General features: G+C 36.7%; 3 protein-coding genes across 5 annotated transcripts in view; all 3 read left to right on the forward strand.

The window, feature by feature from the left end:
* The window catches only part of itga8 (integrin, alpha 8), a 72,394-nt gene extending 71,248 nt beyond the window's left edge, over positions 1 to 1,146 (forward strand). The window contains exon 30 of the mRNA XM_016550745.1: positions 555 to 1,146. Within this exon, the coding sequence (XP_016406231.1) occupies positions 555 to 644 (90 nt within the window). The 3' untranslated portion in view covers positions 645 to 1,146. The remainder of the gene's footprint in view (positions 1 to 554) is intronic.
* Positions 1,147 to 3,810: 2,664 nt separating this feature from the next.
* On the forward strand, positions 3,811 to 8,029 carry LOC107738862 (zinc-binding protein A33-like). Of its 2 annotated transcripts, none has more exons than XM_016550746.1 (7): positions 3,811 to 4,034; positions 4,391 to 4,783; positions 4,868 to 4,963; positions 5,084 to 5,314; positions 5,547 to 5,569; positions 5,656 to 5,774; positions 7,319 to 8,029. In XM_016550746.1, exons 1-7 carry the CDS (start codon positions 4,017 to 4,019, stop codon positions 7,867 to 7,869), a joined length of 1,431 nt encoding a protein of 476 aa, XP_016406232.1. In that variant the 5' UTR covers positions 3,811 to 4,016; the 3' UTR covers positions 7,870 to 8,029. The 2 variants fall into 2 exon arrangements, with proteins under 2 accessions (XP_016406232.1, XP_016406233.1); XM_016550747.1 differs by having other exon boundaries at positions 3,812 to 4,306.
* A 752-nt stretch (positions 8,030 to 8,781) lies between these two features.
* fam171a1 (family with sequence similarity 171 member A1) overlaps positions 8,782 to 13,903 on the forward strand; it is a 36,618-nt gene continuing 31,496 nt past the window's right edge. For both annotated transcript variants that reach the window (XM_016550749.1, XM_016550748.1), the window contains exon 1: positions 8,782 to 9,241. In XM_016550749.1, the coding sequence (XP_016406235.1) occupies positions 9,130 to 9,241 (112 nt within the window). In that variant the 5' untranslated portion in view covers positions 8,782 to 9,129. The remainder of the gene's footprint in view (positions 9,242 to 13,903) is intronic.

Genomic DNA, 13,903 nt, shown 5'->3' on the forward strand with positions numbered 1-13,903 from the left:
ACAGTTATATTGTCAGTGAAAATGTAAATAAAATGTGCATTTTGTGTATATAGTAATATGTAAATTTTTATTTATTTTCCATTCATTTCCAGGTTTAAATTTGATTTTGTGTGTTATGAGTTATGATGTTATGATTAATGATAGTATTATGATATAATATATATACATATATTATGAAATCATAAAAACTGCATGTATAATAATTAGGTGCATTCACTTATGTCAGCTGCTCATATAGAAACCAAAGGAAGTTCTTATTATGATTACTGGCCTTCTGCTTATCACAATATATTTCTAATTTTAAAGGAAATTATATCTGTATAATCCGCATATCCATAAATAGATCTGATTGCAGTCCTCTGAGTGAATCTCAGGTCTTAAATGGGCCATTGTTTTCAGCCTCTGAGAGCACATCTGTGCAAGTGTTTTAGAAGACAAAACATCGGAAGAAATGAATAATGTCTGTTATCCCAGGGATCATATTCTCATCATCTGTTCTTTGTATTTTTTTTCTTTTCCTCACCCGTCTCGTCCCACCTGCTCTCCTTCTTCAGTGTGGCTTCTTCGACCGAGCGCGGCCACCCAAAGATGACGACGTGTCGGACCGCGAGCAGCTGACCGCAGAAAAATCCACAGATGCGTGAGAGCAGAACAGATGACAAGTATGAATACAGAGGTCATGGGATGAAAATCACCATGAAGAGAGTGGAGGAGCTGTGGCCGAAGGTTTTCAGTATCTTTATAGAAGTCTACAGATCCAAGCCTGTAAATAAACTACAGCTCTCACACTGGACTGCGATCTGTGAGCTGGGCCACAGTACCACTCAAAAACATTTCTAAAGCTTTATTTAAAATGACGGAAGAGCAAGAACTCTGGACTTTGCACTCTGATAGAGCTGCAATATACCAGAACAAGACTATGCTGATCAATACAGTCCCAAAGATTAAGATCTCACTGTCTGATCAACTCCATCAGCTTACATTGAAGCAAAGTGATGATTTCTGACACTATATGGTTTAACATTATCAGCGGAACTTCCTATCATCTCAATCACCAGCTCAGCAAAAGATCTGGATCATTCCACACTACGCTTCACATTGGCTACATACACACTGCAGCTAAATATGGATTCACCCCTCTTTTAAAGGAACACTCCACTATTTTTGAAAATAGGCTCATTTTCCAACTCCCCTAGAGTTAAACAGTTGAGTTTTACCGTTTTCGAATCCATTCTTCTGATGTTTCATTTTTAAATATCAAACACCAAACAGGATAAACTGTTCCATATTTCATGTTTACAGCAGAGAGATTATTACTTTATTATTATGATTATTACTGTGGCAGCCTCAGGAGTGACTCCTGTTTTATGTACACACACAGAACAATTATTTAGGCGATTCACACCCACACTTGCAAGGAGTTGTCACTCCTAAAACTTTGCTGTGTGTATATGGCCATTTTTAACAGAATGTTTAAAAATAGCACATAGAATGTTACAAGCTGTGTGTAAATAATTAATGTCACCTGCAGTGTGTACTGTACTTTATGTATTGTCATAACATTATTGATAATGATGGTGTAGTGGTAAATTCTGCGATCTGAGTAGAATCTTACAAAGCTGGTCTGTTGCATCATTGCCCACAATGTAGTTTCACAGCATTGCCTCATTTCACATGTCTTGTTCATGATTGTACTGATTACATATTGAAGCTTGTAAAAGAATTGCTCACTAAGTACAAAGATGGGGGTGGGGGGGGGTTTGAACAGATATAAATTGTATGTGCAATAATGGGACATTTTTGAGTTGATAATTTGTGTGTACACTGGCTCCAAAATGTTTAAAACCTGAGGTTCAGGTTGTTTTGTATATAAAGTTAAAATACTTATTTGTCAGCCTGATGTGCTGACATGAATATTTCTTTTCCAAACAACAATATTTTGTCTTTCAGTGCTCTAAATGCATTGACCGATAATGTTAGATGACGTGGGCACATTTATTTCATCTGTTGGGAATTAGTTTTTTAGACTGCTGCTCTAACATGTTGTATTCAGAGCATGTTAATGTTTTTTGTTTTTTTTCTGGTTTCATATGGATTTTTACCTCAATCCATGTCCACCAATGTCTTTCAATACATATGGACTGAGAATACAAGAACTGGTTTAAAATAATCTTAGTCATAACAAAACCACATCTTGTCATATTTTCTCCTTTGGAAGGACATGATCAATGTTTCAGTTCATGATTGATGTATTATGATGTGCACCCCTGTCTATTTTTAGTTTACACACATCTGAAATTAAAATGGAATTTGAAACTATTCTTTATGTATTTCTATATATTTGAATTGTTGCATTGTTCTACCTTTGAATTGAACAAAATGAGGCAGAAATTTCAGATGCATTTGGAAGAAAGGTGGAAATACCGTATATAACAACTGGAGAAAGAGCAAATTGATTGACTGTTCTCAGTTTTATATATATATATATATAAGTTATACACGCAAGCTCATGCAAAAGTATGGAGAAGGCTTGGAACAGCTCATGATCCAAAGCATACAACATCATCTGTGAAACTTTGCATGCATGGCTTCCAGTGGCGCACTGGGTGACTGGTGTTTATTGATTATGTGACAGAGGACAGAAGCAGCCGGAAGAATTCTGAAGTGTACAGGAATATACTGTCTGCCCATCAGCCAAATGCAGCAAAGTTGATTGGGCGGCGCTTGACCCAAATCATACAGCAAAAGCAACCCAGTAGTTTTTAAAGATAAAAAAGTGGAATATTCTGCAATGGCCAAGTCAATCTCCTGATTTCAACCCAATTGAGCATGCATTTCACTTGCTGAAGACAAAACTAAAGGCAGAAATACCCACAAACAAACAACAACTGAAGTCAGCTACAGTAAAGGCATGGCAAAGCATCACAAAGGAGGAAACCCAGTCTCTGGTGATGTCCATGACTTCCAGACATAAGGCAGTCATTGCCTGCAAAGGATTCGCAACAAAATATTAAAAATGAACATTTTATTTATGATTATATTTATTTGTCCAATTACATTTGAGCCCCTGAAAATGGGGGGACTGCGTACAAAAATGGTTGTAATTCCTAAGCATTTTATGTTATATTTTTGTTCAACCCCTTGATTGTTTCATTTTAATTCTATTCTGGTGGCATACAGAGCCAAAATTATGTAAACTTTTTTTTTTAATGAATTGTTTGATTTGAATGATTCAATAAGTCATTTAGGCTATTAAAACAGGGACTTGCTGCCACCAATTGGTGGTCATATTTATTTCTCCATGACAGGCCTAAACCAACCAAGGTGCCAGCACTAAAACATAACCAGCAAAATATTGTTTAATTATCAATATTGACGAAAATTCCTCCATTTCAGGCCCCAGAAGGAAAAAAGCTTTAAAATTATAGTTCCTTTAAAAAGACTAATTTTTCATTAAATAAAAACCTTTTTAAAAATGTGCTACAGGATCTCCCCACCCCCAAAGAAACTGACCTTAATATTCACACTGAATTTTATATATATTACGTTTGGGGGTCATTCACTTGTTTAATTAAGCACAGTATTTTTTTCATACTTTGTTGCGAAGACACTGACTGACATGACCAGTGAAACCTTTAGGCCACGTACACATTTGTAAATTCGGCTGTCAAGACATTTATTATTATTATTATTTTTTTTTATTTTTTTTTGCTTAATCCTGTTATGTACACACACAGTTCAGTAATTTACGGGAGTGACAAGAGTAACTTGTGACACCTGCCTACTTTATTGACTGCATTAATTGGATCGATATATGAGCTCAAGCAACAACCCCAAAGATTATTATGAACATGGCAACCGTTTAAGACTTTACTCTGCGAAATAGCCGTACCAACAAAAACAGAACACGATGACTCTGGTGGTTTAGTTAAAATCGCCGAACATAACGACTCTGGTCGCTGTAATATTTAGGTTAAAAATATCAGAAACGCGAGACTAAAGAAAGTTATGGTGTCATGACCGCAGTTTCGAAAGTGAGTTCTGTTCCTTACACGCATGAAACGATTAACGCCAAAAATACCTACATTAATTTATTTCGAAAGTCTCTTTTTGTTTATATAACTGTTTTTTTTTATTTCGCTTTTGATAAAAATTAATTCGTGTTTGTCTTAGCTTATGTCACAATGTCAAATGACTGACACGTCAAACTCTCAAAGCGAATATCATTCAAATTTAAAATGAAAGTGTACAGTGCATCTGAAATTAGTCACACTGGAGAAGAAAAAGAAAGCGAAAGTTCCAAATTGTAGGTGATTTTTGTGAGTAACGAATCAGCTGTATTTGCTGGCGCAAGCGCTTTGATCTAATCAGTGGGTGATTTATTGAACAGGAAGAAATGGCGTCGAAACGTCCCTTTTCCGAAGAGGATTTTGCGTGTCCTGTTTGCTGTGACATTTTCAGCGATCCCGTGTTGCTTCAGTGTGGCCACAGTGTGTGTAGAGACTGTATCCAGCAGTACTGGACGACCAAAGGTTCAAGAGAATGTCCGCTGTGTCGAAAAAGATCCAACAAGAACCCTCCGGTAAACTTGGCTTTGAAAAACTTGAGTCTCGCTTTCCTGCATTACCGGGGCCCTTCAGAGGAGCTGTGCGAGGTTCACCGGGAGAGACTGAGTCTGTTCTGTATGCATGATGAAGAGCTCATGTGTGTGGTTTGCAGAGAGTCACACCAACACAGAAATCACGCGTGCCGTCCTCTCAGTGAGATCGCTGAGGAACGTAAGGTACGTATACTGGTGATGTTTAGTGACCTTAATCAATTTTGGCATATTTAATATTCTAACTCACTCATGTTTTCTTAATTTTAGAGAGTTTTTAGCAGTGAGCTTGATCTCTTGACTAGAAAAATGAAGATTATACAACATGGCAAATTCGAATGCAGTCACCAGGCTGAGCACATATGTGTGAGGAGGATGAGTTTGATTTATGAGTTTTTTTTTATTTTTTATTATTCCTGAGAATGACCTTATATAACACCTGTATTACATTATATAATTCTATTTTTATGTGTGTTTGGTGTTTAGCACCAGGTCTGGCACACAGAGAATGTCATCAAGAAGGACTTTAAACATCTTCACCAGCTTCTGTATGATGAAGAAAAAGCCATGCTTGCTGCACTGAACGAGGAAAAGATGCAGAAAACACAGCTCATGAAAGACAAAATTGAGAAGATGACTGAAGAAATATTATCTCTGTCAAGAACTATCAGAGAACTGAGAGCTAAATTTGATAGTGGGGATGTCCAGTTTCTTCAGGTTAGCCTTTTATTATTTCTTCTTCTGTTTGTCATCTTTTTTTCTTTATTTAATTCTATGTAACTTTAAAAGGTACAGCAAGACAACAACCTGTGATAAATAGTAAAAGCATGAAAAGAATCTACATATTCCAATTATATATTTGGTCATTTTTCTACAAAAAAAAAAAAACTGATGTAGGCTATGCTGTTCAGTCTTTATTAATTTTTCATATTTCCTACATTTTCAATAGAGCTTCAAGGACATATTGGAGAGGTGAGCAAGTTTACTCCCTTTACTCTTTTATTTTTTCCTCCGTATTGAAGTTAAGCAGCAGTGCTGACCTCTGAATGTACTTCCAGAGCCCAGGACATGAACCAAGAACCAGAAACTGTTCAAGGAGGGCTTATTGATACTGCACAATACCTGGGCAATTTGAAGTTCACAGTGTGGTCGAAAATAAGACAGTCTATCAGTTGCAGTGAGTTGATTTATGAAATTTTCATGCACAATATAAAGCGTTTCTTTAGTGAAGCTGATAAGCAATTAACAAACAAAAGGAAAAGTCTTAAAAATCTCGTTTAAAAAACATCAAGTTCCTAGAAATGTACTCTTAGTATTCATGTTTGTTTCATGATTTTGAAAAATGTTTTTATAATTTTAACGAAACGTTTCAATTTAATGGTAATCATAGAAAATAATGACCTTTTTTCTTTACACATTGAATATGTGCAGTTCTTAATCATTATTTTCACAAATCAGTATTTTTTTGAATAGAATAGTTGGCCCCAAAATTTAAATTTGCTGAAAATTTACTCACCCTCAGGCCATGGAAGAGGAAAAAAATTGTTGAAATTTAGCATTACATCACTTGCTCACCAATAGATCCTCTGCAGTGAATGGGTGCCGTCAGAATTAGAGTTCAAATAGCTGACAAAAGTAATCCACACGACTCCGGTCCATTAATTAAGGTCTTGTGAGATGAAAAGCATGTCTGTAATAAATGCATCAAGACGTTTTTAACTTCAAACAGTTGCTTTCAGCTAAAATATGAGGGTGTCTCTTGTCTGAATCAGGAGAGAATTGTTCACAGATCAAGCACCATTTATAAGCTAAAACATTCCAGAACAGTTGTAAACATATGTTGGTGAATTTTGATGTGAGAGGACAACAGGGGATGGACATTTTTTTTGCACTGAAGGAAGCATTATTATGAATTCTGGAGTTGTGTTTTGGCAGCGACCGTTTAAAGTTAAAATACCTTAATGATGGATTTGATTACAAACTGGCAGCTTTTCACTTGACAATCCGCTTGTTCAGTCTGACGTCACATGTCACTGCTTCCGGGTCCAATCGCTCTATCAGATTCCACAAGAAAACAACAAGCAATGCTAATATACACTCACAATGTGATAGTTGTTTAGACATGCATCATCTGATGCTACTTGGACACGTCTTCAGGATTACTGTGATGTTTTTATCAGCAACCATTCACTGCAGAGGATCCATTGGTTAGCGTGCATTGGTGTTGTAATGCTAAATTTATCCAAATCTGTTCCAATGAAAAAACTAACTTTACATCCTGGATGGTAAATTTTCAGCACATTTTCATTTTTGGGTGAACTATTCCTTTTAAAATACATTTTCAAGGTAAAAGCTATTTTTTACTGAATTCATATTATTAATTACTAAATATTATTATTATTATTATTATTAAGTATGGGTGGGAGTCACACCTGACATGTTACAGCCTAAACTAACCTGACATGGTCATAGAAAGGTCAAATCATCTGATGCTTTAGTTTACAAGACTTATTGACACTGACACAGTTTATGAGGGTCTACAGAGGTCCTCTCTGATATTTCCAATTTTCTTTTCTTTTTTTCTTTTGGACCACATGATTATGATTTGGCAGTTTTTCAAACATTAATAAGCAGTAAAGCAATTGTATTAAAATGCTGGTTTCTAAGCATCGATTGATTACATTTATAATGCAACGTCTTAGTAATATTCTCTGTTTTCAGCTCCTGTGGTGCTCGACCCAAACACCGCTAACTCTCAACTTATACTGTCTGAAGATCTGACATGTGTGAGGGACCGAGATGAGCAAGAGGAGGAGGACGTAGATGGTGTGCAGCTTCCTGATAACCCGGAGAGGTTTGATCGGTGTCCCTGTGTTCTGGGCTCTGTGGGCTATTCCTCAGGGACACACATTTGGGATGTGGATGTGGGAGATAGCACTTTCTGGATGCTGGGTGTCACTACAGAGTCTGTCAAGAGAAAAGGAACCAACAGCTTGCCCAGCGAGGTCTGGTGCATCGGCTATGACAGCGACACGCTCAGTTTGAAGGCTCCTCAGGAGTCGTGCATCCCTTTCCTTGGGTGTGAGAAACCAAAGCGAGTGAGAGTGAAACTCGATTTAGATGAAGGACAGCTTTCATTCTCAGATCCTCTCAGCAAATCACTCTATCACACATTCACAACCAGTTACACGGAGAAGGTCTTTCCGTTCTTCTGCAGTCTGTGCAGCGTCTCTCCTCTGAGGATTCTGCCTGTGGTCAAGCTCTCGAATTAAAAGAGAGAGAAAGTCTGTTTAAAAGTTTTTGTAGGTTTGGCATGATGTCTTTCTGAAAATGTGTAAGGTAATAGAAAAACAGTGCAAATTGACTGGTGATTTATATTCTTGAACTTTGATTCAGTGTTCTTTGCAGTTTTTTTGCAGGTTATTTTTTTTTATTTTTTTAAGTAAATTCAAGAAAAATGCATATTCAGTTTTCAAAAGTTAATTTGGTTTACACTGGAAAAATTGGTACATTTTATACAAATAAAGTGTCATTACTATAAAGATCACCATGATAAATCTTTATCATTTTTGAATGCACCGTCTCTCTTGTTTGCATGTTAGTGAGATGAGAGAAATAGTTATAGTATTAGAATAGTTCTAAAAGAAGTGGCAATAATATCCGATGAAAACAGAAACGGAGACCATACACTTGATATCATAGTAAAAGGAACAAGGCAACACCCGCACATTCATTCATTTATTTTAATACGGCTCTTACGAAAATTAGCCATGGTATGTGTAGTAAAACTGTGGCAATACAAATGGAAATCAGAACCGGGGGGGACATGATTGCTACATATTTACTATAGTAAAACCATGGTCAATTTTTGTAAGGGTGTTTATCAGTCAAATTTATTTAAAAATTTAAACCGGTATGAAATATGATCAGTAAGAGAAAAACATTGTTAATGAGAAGACGAACTTGACTGCAGCAGGTTAGTTGGGAAATAAATGTATTTGTTCAGAATGCACATTTGGAAGGGAAATATATTAATAGGAACATTTCAGCAGGTGACATGAGATGTAGCGCTACAGTAACACCAGCGAAAGAAAGGATATGGAGGATTCTCCCATTAGTTTTGACTGCGTTGCGACGGGACCGGAAGTGGCGATACACTGCTTCACTTACCGGATATAGGAAGTGCGATAAAGGTCCATTGACAATACTGGACAGGAGATGGCGGTCTAATCCGTCTTTCTATAGGACAGACCAGCACCGTGTTACTGGCATTGAAATTGTTAAACTGGTGGCGTTGACACGCTTTTTGTCGTCGTTGTTTCGAGTCGAGTTGGGGGGAAACAGCGGCAACACGGAGATGCTGAGCGGAGGGGTTTTCTAGTCGCCCATCGGTGTTCAATGACATGAGCAGATTTGCTAAAACTCCAAATTATGGCAGGGAACCTCAGCTGCTACGAGTCTCTAGATACTCCTGCCGCCGCATAGAAAAGCCGCATTGTTGAGCAAAATCCTTGTAACCGTGAGCAGCAATAATGCGAGGCGCGGACAGCAGCAGCAGGTCTGCCGTGATTGTGCTCTGCCTGCTGGGATGCGATTTATGGACGGCGGCTGCTAAAACACTGCAGGAGAACAGCGATGCCAAAGGTACGAGACACGCCGTTTACACCCACGAATACATCACTCCTGTGTAGGTTTGTAAAGATCTTGATAGAGATTTGGAAGCTTTGCTTTGGCTTTCTGGATGGCATTCCCTGTGCTAACTGTTAGCAACCTTAGCATATAATAACGCAAAGTGTATAACGGCCATAACGCGAAGACATGTCTTATCAATTAAATAGTTTTTAATGTAATATTGACGTAATTAACCAGGCAAACTTTGTTAAATGTTAGTAGTTCGATTGATCTGGTGTTTTGTAACTCTCAAGCCATCTGTTTGAAATCGGATCTCATTTTTGTGATGCCTGTCGTTGCAACAAGCATCACTGCAGCTTCCAACGCACATGAACCGAGTGGCGCGTGTCATTTTCTGTAGGTGAGACCGAGGACTGTTACACTTTTTTTTGGTCTGTTTCTCAGTGTTTTTGAGGCTCATTTGTTTACAACTTATATGATACAACTTACAGTAGTTGAGAAATCTACAACGTTTTTATAAACTGTAAAAATTAATGTTAAATACAAAGAAGTGCTATTGTCACAACCGGTCCACTATTGTTATTTTTGCGTTTTTTGCATGAATTAATTCAATAAAGAAATAGAATATATATCATATTTTTATTCTAATAATATATGTCCATGTATTAAAGAGCTAACGTTACTCTCCTTGTCTGATCAGTCATGATATTTATTTTTTTACATGTATATCATTTATAATGTATGTCAAATTGAACAGGAGAACCCATCCATTAAACATTCATTATTAGATATATACTTTCTTACCTCAAAATTGGTTTCTTTTCTTTTTTTTCTCCAAGTCCTTTGTTTTTATAGAGAGGCTTAGAAACTGAGAAGCTTAAAGACTTTGTAGTGATTTCACCCATCATCTTGTTCATTTCGAAGATCTTTCTTAAATCTTAATGGATCTTGTTTATGTATGCCGTGACCCGTGATTTGTGATTGGTTTTATTATGAGATTATTTCAGGCTTCTGACTATTTCTGACTGCTTTAGTCTAAATGATCTCACTAATGTATAACGTAATGCAATATTAAGTGTCTGTGCATTAAGATGTCAATGTGCCAGCGAGGAAGGAAATTAAGTCGTTTTCATATCACTAATTCACATTTGACATTTACGTAATCCTGATATCACGTTGAATACTTTGAGGTGAAGCACGGGTGTCAGGTTGTAAAAACCTGCTTAAAAGATATGGTTGGCAAAGCTTACCTCTTGACAGCAGATTGATTTAGCAGCTCATAGACTGCCAGTTTGGTTAAATCCTCCCTGTCTGACCTTAAACCCCCTCCTCTCTCCTGATGGAGTGTCCTCCTCCGTCTCCTGCTGATGAGCAGCGGCAGCACAGATGGGTCTGCTGCTTTCTCTTCTTTAGGACAGTAGACTGGCACATTGTATGCTTTGAGTATGCAAAATAGGGCTTTCCTGCCTTTTGTCTGGGCTGTTCCACTTCCTCATCTCTGGGATCTGAAAAGGGAATGCTGTGTGTGAGGCCTTGACACTGTATAGTCAGGCCTGGAGTGAGTTTTGCCATGCAGCTTTAAATCTTATTGGCTGTATTTTTTTAAATCTTAATTTCTTAGTTGGAATGTAGTTTATGCAAAGCTTTGGATTTAGTTACTATTAATGTGTTCTATTTTTATGCTCCACATTGTTTAATAAGTTATAGCTTTGTCAGATGATTGTAGTTAATATTAATAATAATGCTTATTAAAAATGCAATATTGTGAATCTCAGATGACTTGAAGAGTGATCTCTGCCTGGTTTTTCTAATAAAACCAAATTTAATGTAATATTTATTTGCTTTTCATATGCAAGTCTTTGCTTTTATAGGCTAATCTTTATTTAATTGTTGCTACCATTTAACAGGTTCTTATTTTGAAAGAAAGGGAATGATCTATCTTTATAAAGAAGTTTAGGGTCATTTGGAGTTTTTGAACTTTATATATCATTTAACTTTCATATTGACATCAGTAATATACTGTTTAACAAAGTAGTTCAATATACAGTACATATACACACTACTGTTCAAAAGTTTGAAGTTAGTAAGACTTGTTTTTTTATAAATACTTCTATTCAGCAGATATGCAATAAATTTATCAAAAGTGACAGTGAAGACATTTATAATATTACAAACAATTTCAGTTTCAAATATATGCTGTAAGTTATTTTGAACTTACTATTCAACAAAGTTTCCTGGAGAAAATAAAACATCAGTTTCTACAAAAATATTTAGCCACACAACTGTTTTCAACATTGGTAATGATAAGAAATGTTTCTTAAACACCAAATAAGCATATTAAAATGATTTCTGAAGGATCATGTGACACTGAAGACTGGAGTAATGATGCTGAAAATTCAGCTGTGCCATCACAGGAATAAATTACATTTTAAAATATATTCAAAAAGAAAATATTTTAAATTGTATTAATATTTCACAATATTACTTTTTTTTTTTGCTGTATTTTTGATCAAATAAATTCAACCTTGGTGAGCATTGGAAATTCTCTCTTTTTTTGAAAACATTTGAAAATCTTACAGATTTGGTATATAATTTATACAAGCGTCTTTTGTTACCACACAAAGCAAGTCAGTATGCCTTGTGCTTCTGAATAATGATTTTTACTGAGGATATGCATAACATTGTATAACACGATGCAATGCATCTAGCGAAGGAAAGAGTCCAGATTAAGAACTTTAATTGAAAACAAACTGCGTAGCTGGAAATGAGTTTGCTTTGCACTGATGTTTAAGGCGTTCACTCAGATAATAATATACTCGCTGCTTATACAAATAACAGGTACATACTGCAAACAGCATTTTTTGTTTATCTATTTGTAATGACCTCCAGTCGGATATTTACTGTAAGCAGTTGCTTGTTGTCGCACACGCACCCAAAAACAGAGACTAAATGGACCCCTTAATAGTTTCCTGCTATAATGCACAGGAGCTTAGAACAATGGGTCTTAGGAAACCAGCTATGTTTTAGAGCTTGAGAGACTCATAAAGGCAGATAAAGAGAATAAGTCTGGTGTTTCCCACTCGTTAATGATCAGTTTTCTGTGGTATAGTCTGGATTTTGGATATTGCTTGTTACAGTGCAGAGATGGAAGGATGTGTCTGTTTGTTTGCAAGCTAGCATTTCAAAGCATTTTAAGCACACGGGAGACCACTATTGTGCTTAATTTTTTTATGTGGTCATGTTTTCAGCGAACACTCAGACATTTTCTCATCTCTGATTACCAAAACCAGACTGTCTCCCATGGGCAAGCCGGTCAGGCAACTCTTTCTCTTCACTCACAAGCATTATCTTACGAACAGAGATAGTGGACTTTTATATCACTCTAAATGTGCCTTGTTAGGCTTGGAGAGTTTTACATCTCAAATCTGTCATAAATACAAAGATTAAAACTTATCGAAATAGCGGCTTGATTTAGGTGAGGTTGTGTGTTAATAGCACCAGGCCTGTTTTCTGAACCATTGTGTGTCTTTATTTTAGAAAGTTGTGATTTTTACTGATGTATATAGGGTTATGTTTGATTGGTAACACCTTAGTAAGTCATTAAACAGCCCTCAATGCAAACTTTCTTGTCCACTGTTGACGTAAGTTTGGGTTTACAACAGTTTTAATAGGATTGTTTTAGCTGTGAAGGTGTTTTAAGGAAAGGTAGAAGAAGAAAAAATCCTCTGAAGGAAATACTTTTAGATCTGATTAGAATTTTATGGGCTGAATCGTCTGTTTTTGTGCCTGTGAAACATGATAATCCTCCAGATAACAGCAGTCTTTTAACTTTAAGCAGAGCCTCAGCCTGGACGTACTGAATGAGCGTGGAACTCTCTCTCATTCACACACACGGCCTGTGTGTCTCCTTTTATAGAGGGAGGGAGAGAGACAGCCAGTCTGCTGCACATCTGTATAAGTCATTTTCCACAAAACGGAAAGACACGCTTGTTTTATTTTTTTAAATGTGTAAAACTGAAAATGAAATTTATTAGAAAGTTTTGCTATTAGACATGTGAAATTCAAGAAGAATGTATTAACCTTACATTAATATTTAAATAACGTTCTTTGGAACTGTTCTTTGCCAGTATAGAACAAGTTGTTCTTTAGTGGGATGGTCCCTTCAATGGGAAACAAATTTCCCAATGGAGAAGCCATGTTCATAAGCTCTAGATTAGAGGTTGACCGATTGATCGGCCGGCATATTTTTGGCATTTTTTAATTAATCGGCAGCTAAGCGTTGTTGCAGAACGCCGGAGAATCTCTCTCTGGCTGCGTGAGAGACGGAGCAACTCGCACTCTGCAGCCGCTTCTTGTTCACACACAGCTTCAGCTAATGATGGCAGGGCAAAACAGTCCGTTTCGAAAGCGTAAGTTAAGTACGGTTTACCCTACTAGAATTGATGCCGGAACGTTATCATATTCATAAGTGCAAGTCATTTGCATGTGAAAGTAGAAACATATGCAATTCAGACGAAACTTCTGGGCTGATTATAACGTGCACGATAACTTTCCTCATGAAATGTGTGTGTGGGTCCGACAATAGCCTCCACGATGTCATCGCTCGTGGCCAGCGCACTCTTAAGCAGTTATGAGCAGCAGGCTGTGTAATATGTGTGAACTCTTTTATTTTTG

This window comes from Sinocyclocheilus rhinocerous, unplaced genomic scaffold (assembly GCF_001515625.1).
Source record: "Sinocyclocheilus rhinocerous isolate Xijiao unplaced genomic scaffold, SAMN03320098_v1.1 scaffold2059, whole genome shotgun sequence".
Taxonomy (NCBI): Eukaryota; Metazoa; Chordata; class Actinopteri; order Cypriniformes; family Cyprinidae; genus Sinocyclocheilus; species Sinocyclocheilus rhinocerous.

Excerpts from the sequence above, each read along its gene's own strand:
- LOC107738862 (XM_016550746.1), top strand. Across the intron at positions 5,570-5,655 it reads TTCAAGGACATATTGGAGAG|AGCCCAGGACATGAACCAAG; the intron begins GTGAGCAAGTTT and ends ATGTACTTCCAG. Across the intron at positions 5,775-7,318 it reads AAGACAGTCTATCAGTTGCA|CTCCTGTGGTGCTCGACCCA; the intron begins GTGAGTTGATTT and ends CTCTGTTTTCAG.